At 44.7% G+C, this 24,723-nt stretch overlaps 1 protein-coding gene across 2 annotated transcripts in view; it reads left to right on the top strand.

The window, feature by feature from the left end:
• Nucleotides 1-24,723, top strand: part of GLS (glutaminase) — a 752,941-nt gene that overhangs the window by 93,625 nt on the left and 634,593 nt on the right. For both annotated transcript variants that reach the window (XM_068244915.1, XM_068244916.1), the window contains exons 4-5: nucleotides 9,770-9,899; nucleotides 13,228-13,307. In XM_068244915.1, coding sequence (XP_068101016.1) covers nucleotides 9,770-9,899; nucleotides 13,228-13,307 — 210 coding nt within the window. The remainder of the gene's footprint in view (nucleotides 1-9,769; nucleotides 9,900-13,227; nucleotides 13,308-24,723) is intronic.

The raw sequence follows: 24,723 nt of genomic DNA, 5'->3' as shown, positions 1-24,723 counted from the left end.
AGGTTAGGGGCGCGTCTTTAGGTGACTGCTGGTTTGGGAGTGAGGATGGATCGGAGGTGGGGATCTTGTAATAGGATTTCCCACCTTTTATTTCAGAATCAGAATCGCTTTTATTTCGCCAAGCACGACTGGGTCGTGCCCGGAATTTGGCTTGGCACAACAGATGCAGAGCGTATACATAGACATAAGAGACATCAGGACATAGAACATAGTACACCACATTTCATTGCACAAACATAACCATAAACCCGATAAACATAACAATAAACCACAATTTCCCTCACTTCATCACCTAAACATAACCATAAACCGCTGTTTTACATAACCGGGTGAGTTACATGCCTAAAGTCAGCATGGAGGAGCAGGGGCAGCCTAAGGGGGGAGAGCATGAGCAGAGTTTATCGCGTTCAGCAAATTTACCGCTGAGGGGAAGAAGCTGTTTTTGTGTCTCATGGTCTTTGTAGCGATGGACCGATACCTCCGCCCCACAGGGAGCTGACTGAAAAACTGGTGGCCAGGGTGGGAGGGATCGTTTGCAATCTTCAGTGCTCTGGAGCGTAGTCTGGCCTTATAGAGGGAGTCCAGGGCAGGAAGTTGGTTTCCGATGATCCTTTCCGCTGACCTGATGACCCTCTGTAGTTTGCGTCTGTCGCTATCGGTGGAGCCAGCATACCAGACAAGGATGGAGGAGTAGAGGACAGATTCAATGGTTGCGGTATAGAAGTTCCTCAGGAGTTTTTGGGACATGCCGAACTTCCTCAGTTGGCGGAGGAAGTAGAGCCTCTGCTGGGCTTTCCTCTGGGTGGAGACAGTGTTTGCCTTCCACTTCAGGTTATTGGAGATGGTGGTGCCCAGAAGGCGTACACAGGGCACTCTTTCCACCACCGCTCCTCCAATGTGCAGTGGAGGCGGGGTGGAGGCGTGCTTCCTAAAGTCAATGATAACCTCAACGGTTTTTGCATTGTTGAGGACCAGCTTGTTCTCCCTGCACCAGTGGCAAATCCTGTCCACCTGCCGGCGGTATTCCTGCTCGTCATTGTTGGAGATCAGGCCGACTATGGTGGTGTCATCAGCAAATTTTATTACCTTGACAGAATTTGCCGAGGATCTGCAATTGTTTGTGTACAGGGAGAACAGGAATGGTGACAAGACGCAGCCTTGAGGGGCCCCTGTGTTGGTGGTCTTTGGTTGCGAGGAGGTGGAGCCCAGCTTGACAACCTGAGATCTGTTTGTAAGAAAGTCTTTGATCCACAGTTGAAGAGTGGGGTGGACCCCGAGCTCAGCCAGATTCTCTTGTATTATATGGGGGCTAATGGTGTTAAACGCCGAGCTGAAGTCGAGGAGGAGGACCCTGGCGTATGAGTTTGGTTTGTCAAGGTGATTGTTGACAAGTTCCAGACAGATGTTAATGGCATCGTCGGTTGACCTATTTGCCCTGTAAGCAAATTGATACGGGTCTAGCTGGGCTTCAGTTTTGTGTTTAAGGAGGGGCAGGACTGCTTTCTCAAAAGTTTTCATTATGACCGATGTGAGTGCGACAGGCCTGAAGTTGTTAAGGTCTGAGGCACCCTGTTTTTTGGGGACAGGAATGATGGTGGACCTCTTGAAGCATGTTGGTACTTTGCCACTCTGAAGAGACTTGTTGAGGATGGAGGAAAGGATGGGAGCAAGCTGCTGTGCGCAAGCTTTCAGGCAGGCCGGCGACACCCCATCCGGGCCTGAGGCTTTTCTGGCATTTAGTTTAGATAGGTGGCATGCCACATCTGTCTCACTTACAGCCAGGGGGGTCGAGTTTTGACATGGTGGTGCTGAGACATGGGGTGGAGTGAAGGGGACCTGTAGTTTTGGAAGCCCCGCCGGAGCCTCCTGCTCCTCGAACCTGCAGTAGAAGCCGCTGAGTTTTTCCGCCAGTTTGGCGCTGGGGGCTGCATTTTGGGGGGAGCTTGTAGTTGGTGGCTGCTTTGAGCCCCCGCCAAACGGCCTGTGCGTCATTTGAGGAGAGGTCCTGCTCCAGCTTGTCTGCGTAGCCTTTTTTTGCGATTCTCAATTCCTTGTCTAGGATGTTCCTTGCCTTCCTGTATTCCTCATGGTTCCCAGACTTGTGTGCATCTTCCTTGCTTCTGCGCAGTTGCCGGAGTTTCTTGGAGAACCAAGGTTTGTCGTTCGGATAGACTTTGTGCGGTTTCTTTGGTATACAGGAGTCCTCGCAGAAACTGATGTACGAGCTCACGTTGTCAGCCCACTCATCTAGGTTTGGAGTTTCCAGAGCCTTCCAGTCCGTGCAGTCAAAGCAGGCTTGAAGTTGCAGCTTGGCCTCGTTTGACCACACCTTGGTTGTTTTAAGGACTGGTTTAGCAGTTTCTAGGCGCCTCCTGTAGGTAGGTATCAGGTGGATGAGACAGTGATCGGATGAGCTTAGAGCTGCCCATGGGGTGGCTTTGCAAGCGTCTCTCAAGACCGTGTAGCAGTGGTCGAGAGTGTTTGCGTTCCTAGTGGGGCAGGCGATGTGTTGATGAAAGCGTGGGAGCTCTTGGCGGAGGTTGGCCTTCTTAAAGTCTCCTTTTATTTAAGATATTGCGAATAGATGAGTGTTGAGCTCTGTACTAAGTGATAAATCAGGGTGTGTCATTGGTTTGGGAGTCGGTTGTGGGGGGTTTTGTACTTTGGCTTTTTGATGTGCGTCTTTTAGTAATTTTTTCGGGTATTTGCGGTCTGTAAATTTCTTAGTTAGAACTTTAGATTGGGTCTTGTATACCTGTATGTCTGTGCAATTGCAAAAGATTCTCTTGTATTGACTATATGGAGTATTCTTGGTCCAGGGGCGATGGTGAAAACTGTGGTAGTATATATAGTTGTTAGCGTCTACGGGTTTAAAAAAAGTTTTGGTTAATATACGGGATGAGTCTGTGTATAGAACAAGGTCCAGAAATTCAATGGAGCTGGGGTCATGGTGGAATGTGAACTGTAGACCTGCTGGGTTTATTACATAGTTTGTGTTGAGGAAATCGACAAAGGACGGAATTAAATCAATGGGACCTTTCCATATAAAAATTAGGTAATCAATATAACGTTTGTAGAAGATATTATTGAAAAAAGGGTTATTGTTATACATTTTAATCTGTTCTAAGTAGCCCATTGCCAGATTTGCATAAGAAGGGGAGAAAGAGCTTCCCATTGAAACCCCGCTGACTTGTTGGTACACGTTATCACAAAATGTAAAGATATCATTATGGAGAATAAATTCGGTACAGTGTAGCAGAAAAGACTGTTGTGTTTTAGGCATATGAGCATTAGATTGAAGGTAGTATTGTAAGGCAGAGAGTCCAAATTCATGTGGTATGTTGGTGTAAAGGGAAGTCACGTCACAGGTTAGCCAAATATAGTCGTCTTGCCAAGGTGTGGATTGTAGGAACCTGATGAGATGTTGTGAATCTTTGATATATGAGGGAAGGGATTGAACGTGAATTTGTATGTGTGTGTCTATGAACCTGGATAACAAACAAACAAACAAACACAGAACATTTATATCGCGCTTTTCTCCTGGCGGACTCAAAGCGCCAGAGCTGCAGCCACTAGGACGCGCTCTATAGGCAGTAGCAGTGTTAGGGAGACTTGCCAAAGGTCTCCTACTGAATAGGTGCTGGCTTTCTGAATAGGCAGAGCCAAGATTCGAACCCTGGTCTCCCATGTCAGAGGCAGAGCCCTTAACCATTACACCATCCAGCCACTGGATAAATTGCTGGTGACAGTCTATTCCCGAGATGATGGGTCTTCCTGGAGGTTTGTGGATGTTTTTGTGTATCTTGGGCAGGTAGTAGAAGAATGGGGTTTTGGGATGATGGTTAATGATAAAATTCCTTTCATTTTTGGTGATGATATTGTTGAGTAGGGCATCGTTAATAAAAATGTTTAGGGTTTTGTTGAGTTCTATAGTGGGGTCTGTATCAAGTAGGGTGTAATGCTTGGAATCACTCAGTAGCCGTGTGGATTCTTCTAGATAATCAGTTTTGTTAAGGATGACAATCCCTCCCCCCTTGTCAGCGAGTTTAATGGTAATTTTAGCATTGTTACGTAGGGTTTTGAGGGATGTTTTTTCTGGTGGTGTGAGGTTGGACAGGGGGGGGGGGGGGGGGGATTATATCAGTGGTGAGTAATTCTTGTAAATCATTAAGGACTAAGGAATAAAATGTTTCAATGAAGTTGCCCTTGGAGGCTGTAGGGTAGAACCTTTATCGGCCTTTGAGGTTAGTGTTAATAAAATTTTCTGTTTCAATTTCTGTTGGGGATGCTGAGACTATGGGGAGGGAGTCATTATTTGTGATGATCAGGTTGGGGGGGTCTGTGCGAGGTGTTGCGTTAAGTTTTTTTTTATGGCAAAGTGTCGTTTCAAGGTGAGTTTCCGGATGTAGGTATTTAAATCACTAAACAGTTCAAACAGATCAGACTTATTGGTAGGACAGAAGGACAAGCCTTTTTCTAGAAGGTTGGACTCTTGTTTTGTCAGAATGTGGCTGGATAGATTAAAGATACTACTTTTACTGCTGGTTTGAATAGGGCTGGAGTTGTCGGGGATAGGAACGGCTAGCTTTTTTCTTTTCCCTTGGCATCCTCGTTTTCTGTGTCTGATAATGGGCGTTTCGTTTTCCTGAGTGGCTGCATGACGGTGCGGGCTGAGATGGGGCTGGGTAGTTGGGTGGACAGGAGGTTTTGTGATAGGGAGGCTGGCAATTCTAAAAAAGATGAAGACATGGTTAGGTTTTGAGCACCATCTGTTGGGGCAGGGTTGGTGGATTCTAGACTTTTTTTGTTGTTGGTGGTTTGTTGGGAATTCATGGTTAAGGGGTTAGAATCTAAGAGGCTGGGTGGTATAGTTGGTGGACTTGGTGATGCTGTAGAGTTGAGGTCGGAGGTATAGGTGCTAATTTGGGATAACCTCAAGTCATTTAGGGATGGGTTGGGGTTTTGTTTCCCGTTGAGGGAAAGGGGGGAGGGACTGCCATCCGAGGGGGTCCCTCTAAAGGGGCCTCGCAAATGACCCATTTTTTAAAATTGAAACTGGATGTAGAGGAAAGAGCCATGGTGTTGTATTTGCTTTGGTCAGCTCCAGTACGTGGGCTTTTGGTGATGGGGGGTGGATTTTAAGGATTTTCCCGGAGTTTGGACAGGACATAAGACGTGTGGAACGTTGTGATTTGGTTGTGTTTTTGTCTGGGATGGGTTTTGTGTAGTTGAAATTGTGAGGTGGTCGTGTTGCTATAGAAAATTTGTTATTGATAGGTGCAGGGGTGAGGGTGTGTGGTGGGTGTGATGGGTGGACTTTTGGGACGGTAAAGGTGAGGGGAGGAGGTGGAAAAGGTGTGGATATTGGATAGGAGTTGGTCTGGGTATGGAGAGGCTCATGAGTGGAGGTGGGGGTATGGCTGGAAATGTGTTAAGTGCTGGTGGGGCCGCTGGGGTGGGTGTAGGACGTGGTTTACGTTCCCGTTCCCTATGTTCTGCATAGGCTAATCTGTCACGGTTGAGTTTTTAAAGTTTTTTTTCAGTGGTATCCTGCTCAAATCTTTTGAGTCTAGAGGTATATCATATATAAAAGATTCACAACATCTCATCAGGTTCCTACAATCCACACCTTGGCAAGACGACTATATTTGGCTAACCTGTGACGTGACTTCCCTTTACACCAACATACCACATGAATTTGGACTCACTGCCTTACAATACTACCTTCAATCTAATGCTCATATGCCTAAAACACAACAGTCTTTTCTGCTACACTGTACCAAATTTATTCTCCATAATAATATCTTTACATTTCATGATAACGTGTACCAACAAGTTAGTGGGGTTTCAATGGGAAGCTCTTTCTCCCCTTTTTATGCAAATCTGGCAATGGGCTACTTAGAACAGATTAAAATGTATAACAATAACCCTTTTTTCAATAATATCATCTTCTACAAACGTTATATTGATGACCTAATTTTTATATGGAAAGGTCCCATTGATTTAATTCCGTCCTTTGTCGATTTCCTCAACACAAACCCAGCAGGTCTACAGCTCACCTTCCACCATGACCCCAGCTCCATTAAATTTCTGGACCTTGTTCTATACACAGACTTTTTTTTAAACCCGTAGAGGCTAACAACTATATACACTACCACAGTTTCCACCATCGCCCCTGGACCAAGAATACTCCATATAGTCAATACAAGAGAATCTTTTGCAATTGCACAGACATACAGGTATACAAGACCCAATCTAAAGTTCTAACTAAGAAATTTACAGACCGTAAATACCCGAAAAAATTACTAAAAGACGCACATCAAAAAGCCAAAGTACAAAACCCCCCACAACCGACTCCCAAACCAATGACACACCCTGATTTATCACGAAGTACGGAGCTCAACACTCATCTATTCGCAATATCTTAAAAGGTGGATAATCCTATTACGAGATCTCCACCTCCGAACCATCCTCACTCCCAAACAAACGGTCACCTATAGACGCGCCCCTAACCTTCGGGGCCTGTTAGCCCCCAGCAAATTGCGCACACCCCATACAGACCCCACCCTCATTTCCACTAGTTCGCCACAGGGTTCCTATGCTTGCAACCACAAAAGGTGTCTAGCTTGCAAATTCATCCACCAGACAGCAGCATTCCGATCTGAGGTCACTAACATAGAATACCAGATTAGATACCGTATCACCTGTGAATCAAAATATATAATTTACGTTATCTCATGCCCATGCCAGCTCGAGTATGTGGGCAGAACCACCCAACCCGCAAGATGCAGAATAGGACAGCATAAAAGGAACATACTCAACAAATACCCCCTCCACAGCGTATCACGTCACTTCACGAACCATCACGACAACAATCCAGAACTCTTTCATATTACACTGATAGAAACCATCCCACACAACCGGTCCAACTCTTTTGAGCTCTTAAAATCACGAGAAATGTTTTGGATTCAGATCTTGAAATCCCTAACTCCTGGTGGTCTCAACGAACAGCTGGAGAAAATCTACTAACCAATTATCCCTTCAGTCATTGCTTATCATTTTAAATCGTCCTCTTTCTGATTTTTTATTAGTCGAGCGATATTATCCATACACACGTGACGCTTCATAGATGAGCGCCATGGGTAACATTAAGCTTTTATTCATTTTAGGATGTTTCAATTACTAGTACATACAATCGTTTTTATGTTTTTCTTATAATGTATTTATTAAATCATTTAGACACAGACATACTTTGATTATGGCCAATACTGTTTGAATACCGTTTTTATGTTTATTCACACATTGTTTCAAATCCGCCATCTTTTATTTAACAAAATAATCTACACGCCTGTATGTTGATTCTTTACCTTCAGCCATAGCACTGTTGTCAATCACATGCTAAAGACTTCTTGTGTATTTCCCTTTTTACACCAGCAGGTGTCAGCAGTGCTCTGCTTATATTTTCCCTGGCGACATAACGTGTCTAATTGTCCATTGCATTTACAAACTATGTAATAATGCTGTTAGAAACAGAAAAGATCACAAGTCCTTTTTTAACGGTTATTTCTATTTTTAACTATTGCTGTAATTTTTATCTCCATTTTTATCTCTGATTTTTTTCATTTAGGGCCACTTCCCACTCAATCCACCTCCCTCCTTCCCTTAATCAACATGTCCACTGTGGATGCGGAAGTGAGTACAGTATCTGACTCACTCCGCACAACCCTCCACACGCTCGGGCGGCCCGCACATGCGCATTTCATCCAGCGGCCACGTCATCTCCACCCCACCATCAACATCGCTCACAGATCTAGCTCAATGCGACGCTTAGTACGCATGTGGAGCCATCCACCCATCTCCGCACACCTCCTCTCCATTGGTCACATTGTTTAACCAGCCCAATCATAGCCTCCCATCCACCCCGGTCCACCTACGTCACTCATCACCTCTTCTCTTCCCTATTTAAAGTTAATCAATTACACATGGCCAGCACAGAGGTGCCAAGTGATTACTTGACTCTGTGCTGGTAAGTCCTTCCCCCTCAACAAAGCGCTCCCCCATACCCACTCCATACACACCCCTTCACCCATACCCCTCCCCACCTTCAGGCACCACGACTGAATATCTTTCAGATTAGTTTCCCTTTCCTGCCACAGCCTGGCTATAGTTTGCAAATTCTCCTGCCCCTAATGAAAATTTTGGGATGCATTAAAAGGGAAATAAAAACTTGAGATGCTAGCATGATATTGCCCCTGTTTAACTCTCTATTAAGGCCACATCTGGAATATGGAATTCAGTTCTGGGCACCACATTACAGGAAAGATATTGCAGTTTTAGAGCAGGTACAGAGACGAGCAACAAAATTGATACGTGGGATGGAAGGTTTCACTTACCAAGAAAGGTTAGATAAACTGGGTTTATTTAGTCTAGAGAAAAGACGCCTTAGAGGGGATCTAATTAACATGTATAAATACATCAGACGGCAATATAAAAGTTTGGTGGATGAGCTTTTTGTCCCTAGGCCTTCTCAAAGGACTAGAGGACATGATCTGCGCATGGAGGAAAAACGTTTTAGCCATTTATTTAGGAAAGGGTTCTTTACAGTAAGAGTGATTAAGATGTGGAATGCATTGCCACAAGAAGTAGTTATGGCAAATTCTATACCTGCATTTAAAGGGGGCTTAGATGTTTTCCTTGCATTGAAAGACATCCATGGCTACAATTACTAGGTAATGCCAAATTATGTTGATCCAGGGATTTTATCTGATTGCCATCTGGAGTCGGGAAGGAATTTTTTCCCTTTTGAGGCTGATTGGACAATGCCTTGTAAGGGTTTTTTTCGCCTTACTCTGGATCAACAGGGAGATGTGAGGGAGCAGGCTGGTGTTGTACTTTGTTCTCTGGTTGAACTCGATGGACGTATGTCTTTTTTCAACCCAAATAACTATGTAACTATAGGTTTCTCTGCTGACGTTACTCCATCACGGATCAGGAGAAAGTAATTTTGTAGCTGGCTTTTATTCAGGCACAATTCAAGTCTTAAACATTGCATTGCTACAATTGCACATATTTTATCCGAAATTATATTATAAGCAGTAATTTTGCCATAGTTCCCCTTTAAACTGTATAATTGTTTATAAAACTGTTCCCATAAAAAAATTGTTTACATTTCAACTTTTTGCACCACGAGCAGCTTCCGCTATTCTCACCTATGTTACAAATTATTGTTTTTCAACAAACCTACTTAAACTCCTATATAAAAATAAGTTTATTTTCATATTTTGACCTCAATTATCTTTTTTTTTTATTCTATGTTAAATAAATCCATAAACAATCATATATTAATTTATTACACACAAACAAAACGGGGGATTAAGATCAGGTGCCCTTCGGGGTTCTTTATGGAGCCAGGACCACCACCAGGAGAGTCTCAGGGTGTAAGCACCACCGGGAGGTGGGGTGTCTTAGGGTTAGGCCCCACCAGCAGGGGGGGTGGGTCTTTGGATTAGGCACCACCAGGGGGGGGGGTCTTTGGGTAAACCGAGTAGTGTACCCATCCTGCTTTTGTTCTGATACCAGTTTTCTTTTACTATTTTCAGTAAATGCATGCTTGGTATGAGTCACAAATACTTACATTTTCTTTTGGTTGCATTTTTCACACCTTTGTGCAGAATACAATCCATCTTTATTATGTAGATAATGGGCGCAAAAATCTCTTTAAAGCAATTTCTTTTTTTTCTATTTCTTTCTCCCTCTCTATCATATTTAGATGTGTGCAAAGCAACATCGTTTTGCTGACCCAAGCATTCCGAAGAAAATTTGTCATTCCAGATTTCATGTCTTTTACGTCACACCTTGATGAACTCTTTGAAAATGCCAAAAAATTATCTGGTGGAAAGGTAATGACCATTAATTTTCATCTTCGTTGCCATCTTTGTATCTTTTATTAGTTTGAAAATTTTAGTGATAGGGCCTGCTAAGGGCTTTCTGACATATAAAATTAGTACATAGCAAGGAAATGAGCAGCGCTACTTAAAAACAGACTAGTACCTACCTGCAAAAGAGTGCAAGCCCCACTTGTGGGGTCGAATACACACCGAGCATACACATGACCTGTCTACCACTGGAGGATGTTGGTTTCCTGTAACAGCTTGCATGCAACCTATTAGGTACTCGTCCCTCCCACTGCGAAGAAGTCAATCCTCCATGGGAGGGACCTAACACTAACTAAATCCTAACCTATGTATATGCATAACCTGGGTGCGCTACCAAGTAAAATTGAAAAATCGAAAATTGCGCAAAAGGTGGATCAGCGCAACACCAGGCCGCCTCCGATTGGCCTCCAATCAGAGATACGCTGAGCCCCCCCAGGGACTACAAACGCACCTTGAACCCAAACAGAAGCTCTGCATATACACCAAAAGCATGGCTGTTCAGTGGGAGCAGCTGACCAAAAACAAATTAAATTAGTACATAGCAAGGAAATGAGCAGCGCTACTTAAAAACAGACTAGTGCCTGGCCTAGTGTATGCTCGGTGTGTATTCGACCCCACAAGTGGGGCTTGCACTCTTTTGCAGGTAGGCACTAGTCTGTTTTTAAGTAGCGCTGCTCATTTCCTTGCCATGTACTAATTTAATTTGTTTTTGGTCAGCTGCTCCCACTTAACAGTCATGCTTTTGGTGTATATGTAGAGCTTCTGTTTGGGTTCAAGGTGCGTTTGTAGTTCCTGGGGGGGCTCAGCGCAACCCTGATTGGAGGCCATTCGGAGGCGGCCTGGTGTTGCGCTGATCCACCTTTTGTGCAATTTCTGACATATAAGCCTGCAAAGAGGTCAAATGGCTGTTTCTGTTGTCTATATGTCTAGGTACTGGATTACAACTGAATTTGTGATTGTAGTCTGCCCACGTGACCCTAAAGAGAAACCATAACCAAGAATTGAACTTTATCCCAATCAGTAGCTGATACCCCCTTTCCCATGAGAAATATATTCCTTTTCTCAAACTGATTATCAGGGGGCTCTGTACTGGGGTTCTGGGGGTTCATGTTAATGGGAAGAACTATATGGAAAGAACCGCTATAATGGAGGCTCTTTATGGGTAAGCATTCTTGAGTGCAACTATTACTAGTGAGAGATTACTTCCATGTGTGGCTCTTAGCAATCCAGCCAAAGACCCTAATGTGAAAATATCTTCCATGACGTGCAAAAAAACCCCATCCTTTAGCGTTATATGTTGTATAGTGGTAGCGTTATATGTTGTATTGTGGTATGTAGCTCCATCCTCCTGGTGATGCTTAACCTAAGCTGTAATGTCATACAGATTTTGGCCCCAGTGCACTGGGGAGTTCTGGTGATGTTCCTGCTCACTTCACAGAGAAGGAAAGATAACATTCCATAGATCGCAGCACTGTACCCTGTTAAAAGACGGCGGTTTCGCCCTCTAACAGTCTCCTAACAGCGGTCGCCGATGGGAGACCGAAGGCGTAGCTCTGCCACTCAAGCAGGCTTGCACAATCTCCTTCAAAACAGGCCAATCGGCGTAAGGCGGTCCTGGGGCCGCCGCCACGCTCATCGGTGTGACATGGTCGGCAAGTAGTTAAATCACTTTTAAAATGTCTTCACAAAGCTTACATTACACCAGCTTAAAGGACACCTGAAATGAGAGTGATATGGAGGCTGCCATATTTATTTCCTTTTCAGCAATATCAGTTGCCTGGCTAACCTGCTGATCCTTTTCCTATAATACTTTTAGCCATAGTCCATGAATAAGCATGCAGCAGATCAGGAGTTTCTGACATTGTCAGATTTGACTAGATAGGCTGCATGCTTGTTTCAGGTTTGTGCTTCAGACACTACTGTAGCCAAATAGATCAGCAGGGCTGCCAGGCAGTTGGAATTGTTTAAAAGGAAAAAAATATGGCAATCTCCGTGTGCCTCTCACTTCAAGTTCTATTTAAAGAGACACTGTAGTAAGAGTGATATAGAGGCTCTCATATGTATTTCCTTTTAGAGAATGACTGTTACCTGGCAGCCATGCTGATAGTTTTGGGTGCAGTGGTGTCTTAATCGAACATCTGAAACAAGCATCAAGCTCATATAGCAAGACTGAAAGTGTACCCGAGGCGGAGCAGGGGAGAGGGCAGATGGGACAAAGAGGCATGCTCCCTGCGGCATGATATGCCTCTGCCTCGACCCCGCCCCCCCCCCCAACCGCCACTCTCTGCTCCCCCAGCTCCGCCGTATCGCACCCAAAATTGCTGACATGCAGCATGTCTACATCTTGCGGAGAAGGGAGGAGAGGTATTCCCTGCTAAACGCCCACTGGGGGCTTTCCTGAAGCCCTTCCCCAGCTGCTATTGGGCTGCTCGGTCTCTGTACTGCTGCTTCCCTGCACTCCTCTTTGTGTGAGACACACACAGAGGAGCTTTCAGCGTTGTGACCCCAGGGGTCACGAAAATGAAAGTGAGCCATTGCAAGCCGCAGGTGCGGTGAGGATTACAGCTACCTGAACCAACCGGGCCCCCCTGAATCAGGTAGCATTGTTCTTTTTAGTTAAAATCCCCACCTCTGGTTCCCTTTAAGTCACAGCACCTGATGTTCATACTCGTTCTGGTGCAATGGCTAAAGGTATTAGAGACGTGGGATCAGCAGGATAACCTTGGAATTGGCAAAGTTTTATAAGGAAAAAAGGCAACCACATATTTTTGCTACAATGTCCTTTTAATTTCAGAAGATGAACCGAGATCTCAATCAGGTGATTCAGAAAGTGCCCAATTACAAGAGTCGTGGTCCACATCTGACCGCTGCATTGTGCCAGGAGTGAAGGATCACAATTTGAAATTTAGTAATTTAAGCTTTCACACGTTTTATGGTGTTTTTATGCGAAATTGCAGTTTGTATATATATGTGTTTGTATATATATATATATATATATGGGTCTCTCTCTCTCTCTTTCTCTCTCTCTCTCTCTCTATCTATATATCTATCTATCTATCTATCTATCTATCTATATATATATATATATCTATATCTATATCTATACATATATCTATATCTATCTATATATATCTATATATCTATCTATATATATCTATATATCTATCTATCTATCTATCTATCTATCTATCTATCTATCTATCTATCTATCTATCTATCTATCTATCTATCTATATATATATATATATATATATATATATATATATATCAATAATTTTTTTTTTTTTTACAGGTTGCAGATTACATTCCTCAGCTGTCAAAATTTAGTCCAGATCTCTGGGGTGTTTCAGTTTGTACAGTAGATGGCCAAAGGTAAAGTACATTTTACATTTCTATTACCATCAAATTACTATGGATATTTTTTGTATGCTTTTTTTATATTTTTTTTGTAGTAAACAATAACTTTGGATAAGTATTACATATTTAAAGTTTTAATATTTAAGAAGATACTATTTTGTAACATTGTTTTTAAAAATATTAAATACCTTCTGAAGTTATATGTTCCTCCACGACAGATACCAGGAGACTGCTTAGCCTAGTCAAGGGACAGGAAGCACGTGATGCAATTTAAACACCACTTTCTGCTCCATACCGCAGCTCCGTACTTTGCTCCTCCTACGAGCAAAGGGAAATGTAAATTTATTCCAGAACACGCAGAGGAGTTGTTAGATTTTATTTGTAGTACTCTTAGCATACAAACTAATGTTCCTAAGCTCACATGTATTCGGAACAACAATTATCTGAGGGTTAACTTTCCCATACACAAAACTATGGTGGATTTGATTTACTATGAATGAAGAAACTCAGACCCAAAAAATTGCCTGGCTGCAAGAATTGAAAAATCACATTAAAACAGGTACTTCTTAGAGTCTACTTCCACTCTTTCTCTGGCCACGAAATTCCTTTTGGGTGCATCTAGTGAGAATTTCAGCCCACGCTATGGGATTGATTAATACTACTAGACTTTTTTTGTGGTTAAAAGTTGGGACAAGGACCTGACCAACAAAAGTTAACTTTGATGAGGGAAATTTACTGTTTGGGTCTGCATTAGAAGAAGCTCTAAAAAAGAGGATATGAAGGGAAAAAAGACCTACTACATAGAAAATGCACCAAAAACTACATAGAAAATGCACCCAAAAATAATTTATTTATTTATTTATTTTTAGTAAAGCTAACCAAAATAAACAATTGGAAAAAATGGCAGGGACAAAAAGCTAGTAAAGCAAAAGGATTCCTTTTTATCATCAAACCAATAATACCCCTAAAAACCTCAGTCAAAGCAATGAGTATGTTCCAGTGGCAGTCAGGCTACAAAATTACATTCAGGTCTGGCAAAAATTCTCTTTCAACAAATTATCTTACAGACCATGAGTCAGTATTAGGTAACAAGCTTCAGTTCTCTCATCGTCCTCTCAGATAATTTAGAGTGAGACGCTTCAATCCCCAGTCCAGTAGAAAGGACAAGCAGTGGACAGAAGGGGGATGTTGAGGAGGTTCCAGATCAGGAGAGGATTTTATTCCATTCTGTTTATGGTGCATTTTAGTTTATCAATGGAGACAAATAAGGATTCACACCATATTACTAGATTGCAATAAATTAGCATAACCATTAGTTGGGTGCTGTGTAACAACCAGAATATCAAAATATATACAAAACCCGCACAGCATGGCAGTTAGATGCCAAAAAGTGTATTAGAGAAACCTGAACTGACTAATCAGTCAGAAAAAGAAGTATACAACACATAGAGAAATATATACAATCTACACATAGCTCAGCAGCATCTATAAGCACAGCAAGGGTATAAGCAACCAATACATATTGAAATGAGCGCAGGAGGTAATAGGAAAAACCTGCTGTAGCTTTAACAGGTATTGCTGGCTAGTGGCTAGTAGCAAAAGCTATGCATAAAATGTCCATTGCAAAGTCCAGAACAGCAAACAGTAAGAGCAAGGCACGATCACCGCTGCATTACCCAGATGCGGCGTTTCGAAATGTCCTTTATCAATGGGATATATGCTGGAGGCAACCATAGCAGTATGAATAGTGGAGGAGTCCTGGCCCTACTGCTATATATTTTGATTTTACAGTATAGCAGAAAAACTTAAGGTCTGGCACTCATATGCTTGAATTTAGGGGTTGGTGGCCTTGCTTCAGAGGGCGCTTTGCATCACGTACAATGTGTACCACTTTCACCTTGACATTGAGCAGACAACTTCATTAGGGCATGCAGGAAGAGTTACGAGATGTGCAGCAAGTAATGTTTGTGCAGGGCACCACAACAGAATCAGTACATGTAAAAGGAAGATACTGTGCACCTGTCTCATAAGCAGTTCCAAAGATTTATTCCATGCTCAGCCAGAAGTAAACATCATTGACATGCGTGAAAAAAAGGGTTCGTCAAACCTGTATGCTGGAAGTTGTGGCGGTGAAGAAGGGAGAGGTGACCAGGGGAAGATTCGGACGGCACTACAGCCGTTTCACGCCGCTCGGGCGCTTGCTCACATGCGTGTCCGTGAAGAGACGGCGCCGGAGAGCTTCCTGTATAGGACCTTCCGTCCACGCCTCCGGTGCCGTCTCATTGGTGTAGAGTGATAACAGAGAAAGGTCAGGGGTGAGGGGGCGGAGCTTCGCCGTTCAACGGCGAAAGACCTACGTCAGTGTCATAGATCAGGTGGGCGCTGTGCAGTGCATCTAGAGGGGACATAATGTCCATAACATGCTGTGTCTGTGACTGTGAGTTCAAAAACTTTTTTACATTCAACATCGTATAAGTGTTACATTAACCATTGGTGCCTCATAAAAAGTCTTTCAAATATACCTAAAACAAAGGCGTATCGCCGTGCTCTGTGCAAATTAGCATATATCCACACCATTTACCTGAGAATGTTACATTTTGTTCGCTTATTCTATCTCTGAAGTATTTATTTATACACTAAATCTGATAAGAACACCCCATTTGGGGACCCCCAAACCTGAAAAAACCCCATTAAAAAGACTGGGAGGGCTGTGCAAAACCCAGAGACCTTGTGGGTTATATTTACCCTTGTCTCTATCATGTCCTTATGAACAAAATGAAGGGAACTATTGCTACGCCAAGAAGGTGCTTCTTACTTGAGATGAAGGGAAACAGGCCCCACATCCCATTGTTGTGGGGACATCCTCTGTCCCCTCAGGTAAGTATTTAAGAAGTACGGACGGAAAATCAACAGAATAGGAAAAGGAAGAAAGGGAAAGAGGCGGGATTGAGAAAAGATCCCTCATAGTTTGGGAGGTGGTCCCCCAATGGCACTTCGGGGGAGCCACGTCTCAACATCATATCACCTGTTGTGTGCAGGAAAGGACTTTATTAGTCCCTAGATCTCAGGGGTACCATAGGCCCTAGGCCCCCCGATTAACCTAAAGGTGGATGATTTCGTCCCCGTGGCTGGCTGCTCGCGCCGGGCCGCACCAGGCATGTAAGGAACGGGGCAAATGAATTGCTACCCATTATACATTTTGCTAGATCCTACTGGATCTATGCAGGCCCACCTATTGGGGACCATTATTCCGATGCATATTGCATCATGTTTTTGCATCTTATTTTTGGTGCCTGTGTGTTGCTCGTACGATCAGCCAACCACCCCATTTTAGGTGCACATCTACCCACACCCAGTGATGGACTATCGGGTCACCACTCCCAAACGCACCCAGGGAAGGAGAAAGGCTAAGGAGAGACAGGACCAAAAGACCCCAAGGGACAACAACCACAGGAGAAAAGTCTGAGGTATACTACAGGGAGTGGGGCACCAAGGGCCTTAAGGCTCAAGAAAGCACGCCAGCTCTAATCTGTCGTTCAGGCCCAAAGGGCCCATGGCTTCGGAGCGCAAGATGACCCGTGATTCCCGTCTAATTAGTTCTCGATCGCGGTCACCCCCTCTCCTTGACGGGGCAACATGTAGGAGGCCCGCAAATCTTAGACACCTTGCTCTCCCACCGTGGGCCTCTCTCACATGTTCAATCAGCCTGGGACTGCCTTTACCTGATTTAATCGATTTGAAATGCTCGCCCACCCTCTCCTTGAGGGGGCGAGTTGTCTTCCCAACATAATAGAAGAGGCAGGGGCAGAACACTACATAGGAAACAAACTTGGTCTGACAAGTGATAAAGGCCCTGACTTTCCACTGTAGCCCTCCCAGACGGTAATTGGTGCCCTCCCACATGTTTGCACAGAAGTCGTAATGACCGCACCTGTGATTGCCCTTCGGGCGGTTGTTCGACAGCCAATTCTGAATGGGGGGTGAACGGTATTCGCTCCGGATTAGCGTGTCCCCCAAAGTGGGGGCCCTTCTAAACACAACCCTGGGGGGATCCGGGAACACCTTCTGAAGGGCCGGATCTCTCGTCACTACCCCCCAATTCTTCTTTATGATTTGGGTCAACCTTCCTGACATTGGGGTGAAGTCGAAAGTAAGAGTTAGATTATTCTTTTTACTGTCTTTTCGACTCCCTGAGCCTCTCAGGAGGAGGGAGTTCCTATCCGTTTTCCTGGCCCTGTCTTGGGCTTCCTCAATGCAATGCCTGTCATAGCTTCTGGCCTCTAGCCTTGCAGTAAGCTCTCGTGCCTGCAACTCAAAAGTTTCCAAACTAAAATTGTTCCGTCTTAGACGCAGGTAGAGTTGAGCTGAAATTTTCGTAATTTCGCATTACTAAAATTACGCATGCGAAATTTGCGATTACGATGCGAAATTACAGTAGCGTAATTGCCATTAAAATCGTAATTGAAAATACCGTAAGCGTAATTTTCAACGCGTAATTTCGCGTTTCGTTCATGCCGTAATTTCGCATTAAAAGCTACCGTAATTTCGCGTTAAACCGTAACGCTCCGTATAATATAAAAAAGCCGCCGACTTTAAGGGTTAATAGCAAAGCCCGCTTAAATGCTAAGAGCCTCAAATTTGGAGAATATATTAAAGGGACTCCGAGCTCACGAAAAAAAGAAAAGTTGTACTCACCAGGGGCTTTCTCCAGCCCAGTGCTGGTCGGGAGGTCCCACGCCGGCGTCCTGGCTCCTCTCCTTCTCCCCGCTCCGGTATAGCTGACAGGCCGCAGCCCGGGCGACACTCGGTGGAGTGTCGGGCTGCAACTTCCGCGTATGACGCGGATTACGTCACACGCCGGCCGCCTCGCGTCATCACGGCGGCCGGCGTGATGACGCGAGGCGGCCGGCGTGTGACGTAATCCGCATCATACGCGGAAGCTGCAGCCCGACACTCCACCGAGTGTCGCCCGGGCTGCGGCCTGTCAGCTATACCGGAGCGGGGAGAAGGAGAGGAGCCAGGACGCCGGCGTGGGACCTCCCGACCAGCACTGGGCTGGAGAAAGCCCCTGGTGAGTACAACTTTTATTTTTTTCGTGAGCTCGGAGTCCCTTTAAGGAGATCAGGAGGAATAAGAGGAAATTTTTTTTTTTTCAAAAAGACCTTATAGTTTTTGAGAAAATCGATGTTAAAGTTTCAAAGGAAAAATGTAAACATTTAAAAACCCGCCGACTTTAACGGTTAATAGCAAAGCCTGCTTAAAGTTTAGGAACACCAAATTCCCAGGGTATATTAAGGGGATCAGTGGGAATAAGAGGAAATTTTTTTTTTTCAAAAAGACCTTATAGTTTTTGAGAAAATCGATTTTTAAGTTTCAAGGGCGAAAATGTCTTTTAAATGCAGAAAATGTCAGTTTTTTTGCACAGGTAACAATAGTGTATTATTTTCATAGATTCCCCCAAGTGGGAAGAGTTTTACTTACTTCGTTCTGAGTGTGGGAAATATTAAAAAAAAAAGACGTGGGGCCCCCCTCCCAGACCTCTTTAACCCCTTGTCTCCCATGCAGGCTGGGATAGCCAGAATGCGAAGCACCGGCCGCGTGGGGCTCCGCACCCTGACTATACCAGCCCGCATGGTCCATGGATTGGGGGGTCTCGGAAGGGGAGGGGCAGCCAAGCTTTCCCCTCCCCCTCCGAGCCCTTGTCCAATCCAAGGACAAGGGGCTCTTCTCCACCTCCGATGGGCGGTGGAGGTGGAGGCCGCGATTTCCTGGGGGGGAGGTTCATGGTGGAATCTGGGAGTCCCCTTTAAAAAGGGGTCCCCCAGATGCCCACCCCCCCTCCCAGGAGAAATGAGTATAGAGGTACTTGTACCCCTTACCCATTTCCTTTAAGAGTTAAAAGTAAATAAACACACAAACACTTAGAAAAAGTATTTTAATTGAACAAAAAACATAACCACGAAAAAAGTCCTTTAATATTCTTAATTAACCATTAATACTTACCTGTCCCTTTAAATAAATGATTCCTCGAAATAGCCTCGGAAATGTTCTATCAGTTACAATGTAACAAAGTTATTACAATGTAACAACTTTGTTACATTGTAACTACGCCGCACCCGACGTCACTCGCCGCCGCCGCATACGCGTCTGCGCTGCACACATTCCCGACAGAGCTCTGAGCTATATAGCTCAGAGCTCTGAGAAGCATCTTTGTATTTTGGCTCCAAGGAGCCCCATTGGTCCTTAGCAGACCAATGGGGTTCCTTCAAATCAAAAGGAACCCCATTGGTCTGCTAAGGACCAATGGGGCTCCTTGGAGCCCAAATACAAAGATGCTTCTTTGGGGTTCCTTTTGATTTGAAGGAACCCCATTGGTCTGCTAAGGACCAATGGGGCTCCTTGGAGCCAAAATACAAAGATGCTTCTCAGAGCTCTGAGCTATATAGCTCAGAGCTCTGTCGGGAATGTGTGCAGCGCAGACACGTATGCGGCGGCGGCGAGTGACGTCGGGTGCGGCGTAGTTACAATGTAACAAAGTTGTTACATTGTAATAACTTTGTTACATTGTAACTGATAGAACATTTCCGAGGCTATTTCGAGGGATCATTTATTTAAAGGGACAGGTAAGTATTAATGGTTAATTAAGAATATTAAAGGACTTTTTTCGTGGTTATGTTTTTTGTTCAATTAAAATACTTTTTCTAAGTGTTTGTGTGTTTATTTACTTTTAACTCTTAAAGGAAATGGGTAAGGGGTACAAGTACCTCTATACTCATTTCTCCTGGGAGGGGGGGTGGGCATCTGGGGGACCCCTTTTTAAAGGGGACTCCCAGATTCCACCATGAACCTCCCCCCCCCCCAGGAAATCGCGGCCTCCACCTCCACCGCCCATCGGAGGTGGAGAAGAGCCCCTTGTCCTTGGATTGGACAAGGGCTCGGAGGGGGAGGGGAAAGCTTGGCTGCCCCTCCCCTTCCGAGACCCCCCAATCCATGGACCATGCGGGCTGGTATAGTCAGGGTGCGGAGCCCCACGCGGCCAGTGCTCCGCATTCTGGCTATCCCAGCCTGCATGGGGGACAAGGGGTTAAAGAGGTCTGGGAGGGGGGACCCCACGTCGGTTTTTTTTAATATTTCCCACACTCAGAACGAAGTAAAACTCTTCCCACTTGGGGGAATCTATGAAAATAATACACTATCGTTACCTGTGCAAAAAAAACTGACATTTTCTGCATTTAAAAGACATTTTCGCCCTTGAAACATAAAAATCGATTTTCTCAAAAACTATAAGGTCTTTTTGAAAAAAATTTGTTTCCTCTTATTCCCACTGATCCCCTTAATATACCCTGGGAATTTGGTGTTCCTAAACTTTAAGCAGGCTTTGCTATTAACCGTTAAAGTCGGCGGGTTTTTAAATGTTTACATTTTTCCTTTGAAACTTTAACATCGATTTTCTCAAAAACTATAAGGTCTTTTTGAAAAAATTTTTTTTCCTCTTATTCCTCCTGATCTCCTTAATATATTCTCCAAATTTGAGGCTCTTAGCATTTAAGGGGGCTTTGCTATTAACCCTTAAAGTCGGCGGCTACCTAACATTGATACATGCGTCAACTTTTCCGCTTCGGGAGCATGACCATACGCATTAATTTCGTAATACCCGTTGCAATGCGAAAATTACGCGAAAATTACGCTTACGCGAAATTTCGTGAAATCCTTCTTCATTACGATTATGTACTTACGGCCATAAACGTAATTACACTAATTACGCGAAATTTCGCGAAATCGTAATTACTCCATTACGCTCATCTCTAGACGCAGGTACTGGCCGTATGGCAGGGAGGTCTTGACATGCCTAGGATGAAAGCTATGTCTATGAAGAAGAGAGTTCACAGCCGTGTCTTTCCTGTACCCCTCACAGGATAGGCTGGCCCCATCGGGCCTAATCCTCAGATCTAAAAAACTGATGGATTGCTCACTTACCTCTGACGTAAAGCGCATATTCACCTGATTATCATCGAGGTAACTCATGAAGGCACTAAACTCCTCTCGGCTTCCCTGCCATACGACCAGCACATCATCCACATATCTGGCCCAGGTTTTTATTCTCTGTCTAAATGGATTTCTAGAATTGTGAACATAATCCTCCTCCCATGCCCCCAGAAAAAGACCTGCATAGGTACATGCCACAGAGGTCCCCATGGCTGTCCCGGACTTCTGGTGGTACCATCTTCCATCGAACATGAAGGCATTATGTGTCAGTATGAAATTTAAACAATCACAATGAAAATCCTTGTACCCCTCGTCCTTGTTTGTTCTGTCCAGATACCTTCGAACCGCCCTCAGTCCCCCCTCATGGGGTATCCTACTATAGAGACTTTCCACATCAATGGTGGCCATTTTATAGTCACTTTTCCACAGGATTTTTTCGACCAAATTAATTGTGTCGAGCGTATCCGCCAAGTAGGATGGGCCCCCCAGGAGCAGGGGGCGTAGTAGGTGGTCGAGGAACCGGGACAGACGTTCAGTCAGGGAGCCGCACCCTGAGACGATTGGTCTCCCTGGGGGGCTCTCTGATGACTTGTGCAATTTGGGAAGATGGTACCACACAGGGCTCCGTGGGGACATGGGGAGTAGGTCAACTGCCAATCTCTGCGGCATGTACCCTTTCTCAACCCCCCGTCTCAACATGGAACGGAGGCTAGCTTGGTACTTGAGGGTAGGACTACCCCCCAATCTCTGATAGAAATCGGTATTACTTAATTGCCTGTGGGCCTCATTTGTATAAAAGTCACTGGACATAATCACCACATTCCCCCCTTTGTCCGCCTGCTTAATCACCAGGTCTCGACGTTGCCTTAGCCACCTAATGGCGGCTTTGTCTGTCTTGTTTAGATTGTCAGGGGCCTGATGATAACACATTGCCTTCATCTCCGCCGCGACCTGGTGGAAAAACTGATCGATCGGGGAACCGGGGGGAATGGGTATGGGCCGTGTGGACCTGCATGCTCGGAAGTCAGTGGGGTTGCCCAAGGACAGGTTTGGTAGGGGTACCTGTCTCTCCTCCACGTCACAGGAACCTCCCTCCTCCCACAGCTCCTCTAGTATCCGGAGTGCCTCTATCTCGGTGGCATCCCAGTCCACCCCGGGGCTAAACCGCAGGGCGGATAGGGGGCTCTCCACCGATGTTGGGCCTCCATCACTCCGTCCTTGGAGCATTCCCTCCCCGCTTTTGTAAAGTTAAGTAATCATCATTTTTCTAGTGGCTTTGTATAAGTCAACAAAGAAGTTCACATAATCAAAATTCTGTACAGGTGAAAAACCCAAACCCTTCTTTAGGAGGGCAATGCAGCATTCGGGAATGGTCTGGTTGGTCAGGTTGACCACCTGGAGTTCTCCCTCTGAACGCTGCTGGGGTACTAATTTCGGGGGAGTTCTCACTCCTTTGTCCTCTTCCGTTTGACATTGCTGTGGCTGTAATGACTCCTGGTCGCCTGGTTGGCTGATCGTACGAGCAACATACAGGCACCAAAAATAAGATGCAAAAACATGATGCAATATGCATCGGAATAATGGTCCCCAATAGGTGGGCCTGCATAGATCCAGTAGGATCTAGCAAAATGTATAATGGGTAGCAATTCATTTGCCCCGTTCCTTACATGCCTGGTGCGGCCCGGCGCGAGCAGCCAGCCACGGGGACGAAATCATCCACCTTTAGGTAAATCGGGGGGCCTAGGGCCTATGGTACCCCTGAGATCTAGGGACTAATAAAGTCCTTTCCTGCACACAACAGGTGATATGATGTTGAGACGTGGCTCCCCCGAAGTGCCATTGGGGGACCACCTCCCAAACTATGAGGGATCTTTTCTCAATCCCGCCTCTTTCCCTTTCTTCCTTTTCCTATTCTGTTGATTTTCCGTCCGTACTTCTTAAATACTTACCTGAGGGGACAGAGGATGTCCCCACAACAATGGGATGTGGGGCCTGTTTCCCTTCATCTCAAGTAAGAAACACCTTCTTGGCGTAGCAATAGTTCCCTTCATTTTGTTCATAAGGACATGACAGAGACAAGGGTAAATATAACCCACAAGGTCTCTGGGTTTTGCACAGCCCTCCCGGTCTTTTTAATGGGGTTTTTTCAGGTTTGGGGGTCCCCAAATGGGGTGTTCTTATCAGATTTAGTGTATAAATAAAGGAATTATTTTTATACTTCAGAGATAGAATAAGCGAACAAAATGTAACATTCTCAGGTAAATGGTGTGGATATATGCTAATTTGCACAGAGCACGGCGATACGCCTTTGTTTTAGGTATATTTGAAAGACTTTTTATGAGGCACCAATGGTTAATGTAACACTTATACGATGTTGAATGTAAAAAAGTTTTTGAACTCAGTCAGACACAGCATGTTATGGACATTATGTCCCCTCTAGATGCACTGCACAGCGCCACCTGATCTATGACACTGACGTAGGTCTTTCGCCGTTGAACGGCGAAGCTCCTCCCCCTCACCCCTGACCTTTCTCTGTTATCACTCTACACCAATGAGACGGTGCCGGAGGCGTGGACGGAAGGTCCTATACAGGAAGCTCTCCGGCGCCGTCTCTTCACGGACACGCATGTGAGCAAGCGCCCGAGTGGCGTGAAACGGCTGTAGTGCCGTCCGAATCTTCCCCTGGTCACCTCTCCCTTCTTCACCGCCACAACTTCCAGCATACAGGTTTGACGAACCCTTTTTTTCACGCATGTCAATGCTGTTTACTTCTGGCTGAGCATGGAATAAATCTTTGGAACTGCTTATGAGACAGGTGCACAGTATCTTCCTTTTACATGTACATATTTTGATTTTAGTTTATCAACCTTAGGGTTTTGAATATCTACCTAAAATACAAGAAATTTTGCATGGAATTGATCTCCTTGACAGTCCTCTTTCTGGGAAAGAATTACTTTTTAGTGGCCATTGATTTGATGGACACGTAATATCACCTCCCTAAAGCTGAGTACACACGTACGATAACGATCGTTCAAAAACGAACGATAACGACAATTGGACCGATAATCGTGCACTCCAAATTTTCCAACGATCGTTTTTTGGGACGATAACGACCGTTATCGTTCAATCCGACCGATCCAACCCGGCGGATTTTTTCGAAAGATAATCGTTCAATCGTTGCAGTGTGTACAAAGATCGTCCGATAACGCATGTTCTTATTGCCTGTCATAACGTCACTTCCGTTTGCGCACGCATTTTTTAATCGTTCGTCGTTCAGTACTTTATACTTTCATCGTTCACGTGTGTACACAATCGTTCATTACGAACGATCTTTTCCGTCTAATTTGAATATCGTGTAAACGTCACGAATCGTTCGTAACGAACGATCTTTATCGGACGTGTATACGAACCTTAAACAGCCCAACTGGAAGTTTCTGAGAGAAGC

The sequence above is a fragment of the Hyperolius riggenbachi genome, chromosome 7 (assembly GCF_040937935.1).
Source record: "Hyperolius riggenbachi isolate aHypRig1 chromosome 7, aHypRig1.pri, whole genome shotgun sequence".
NCBI lineage: Eukaryota > Metazoa > Chordata > Amphibia > Anura > Hyperoliidae > Hyperolius > Hyperolius riggenbachi.
This window is presented reverse-complemented; position numbering and strand designations above follow the sequence as displayed.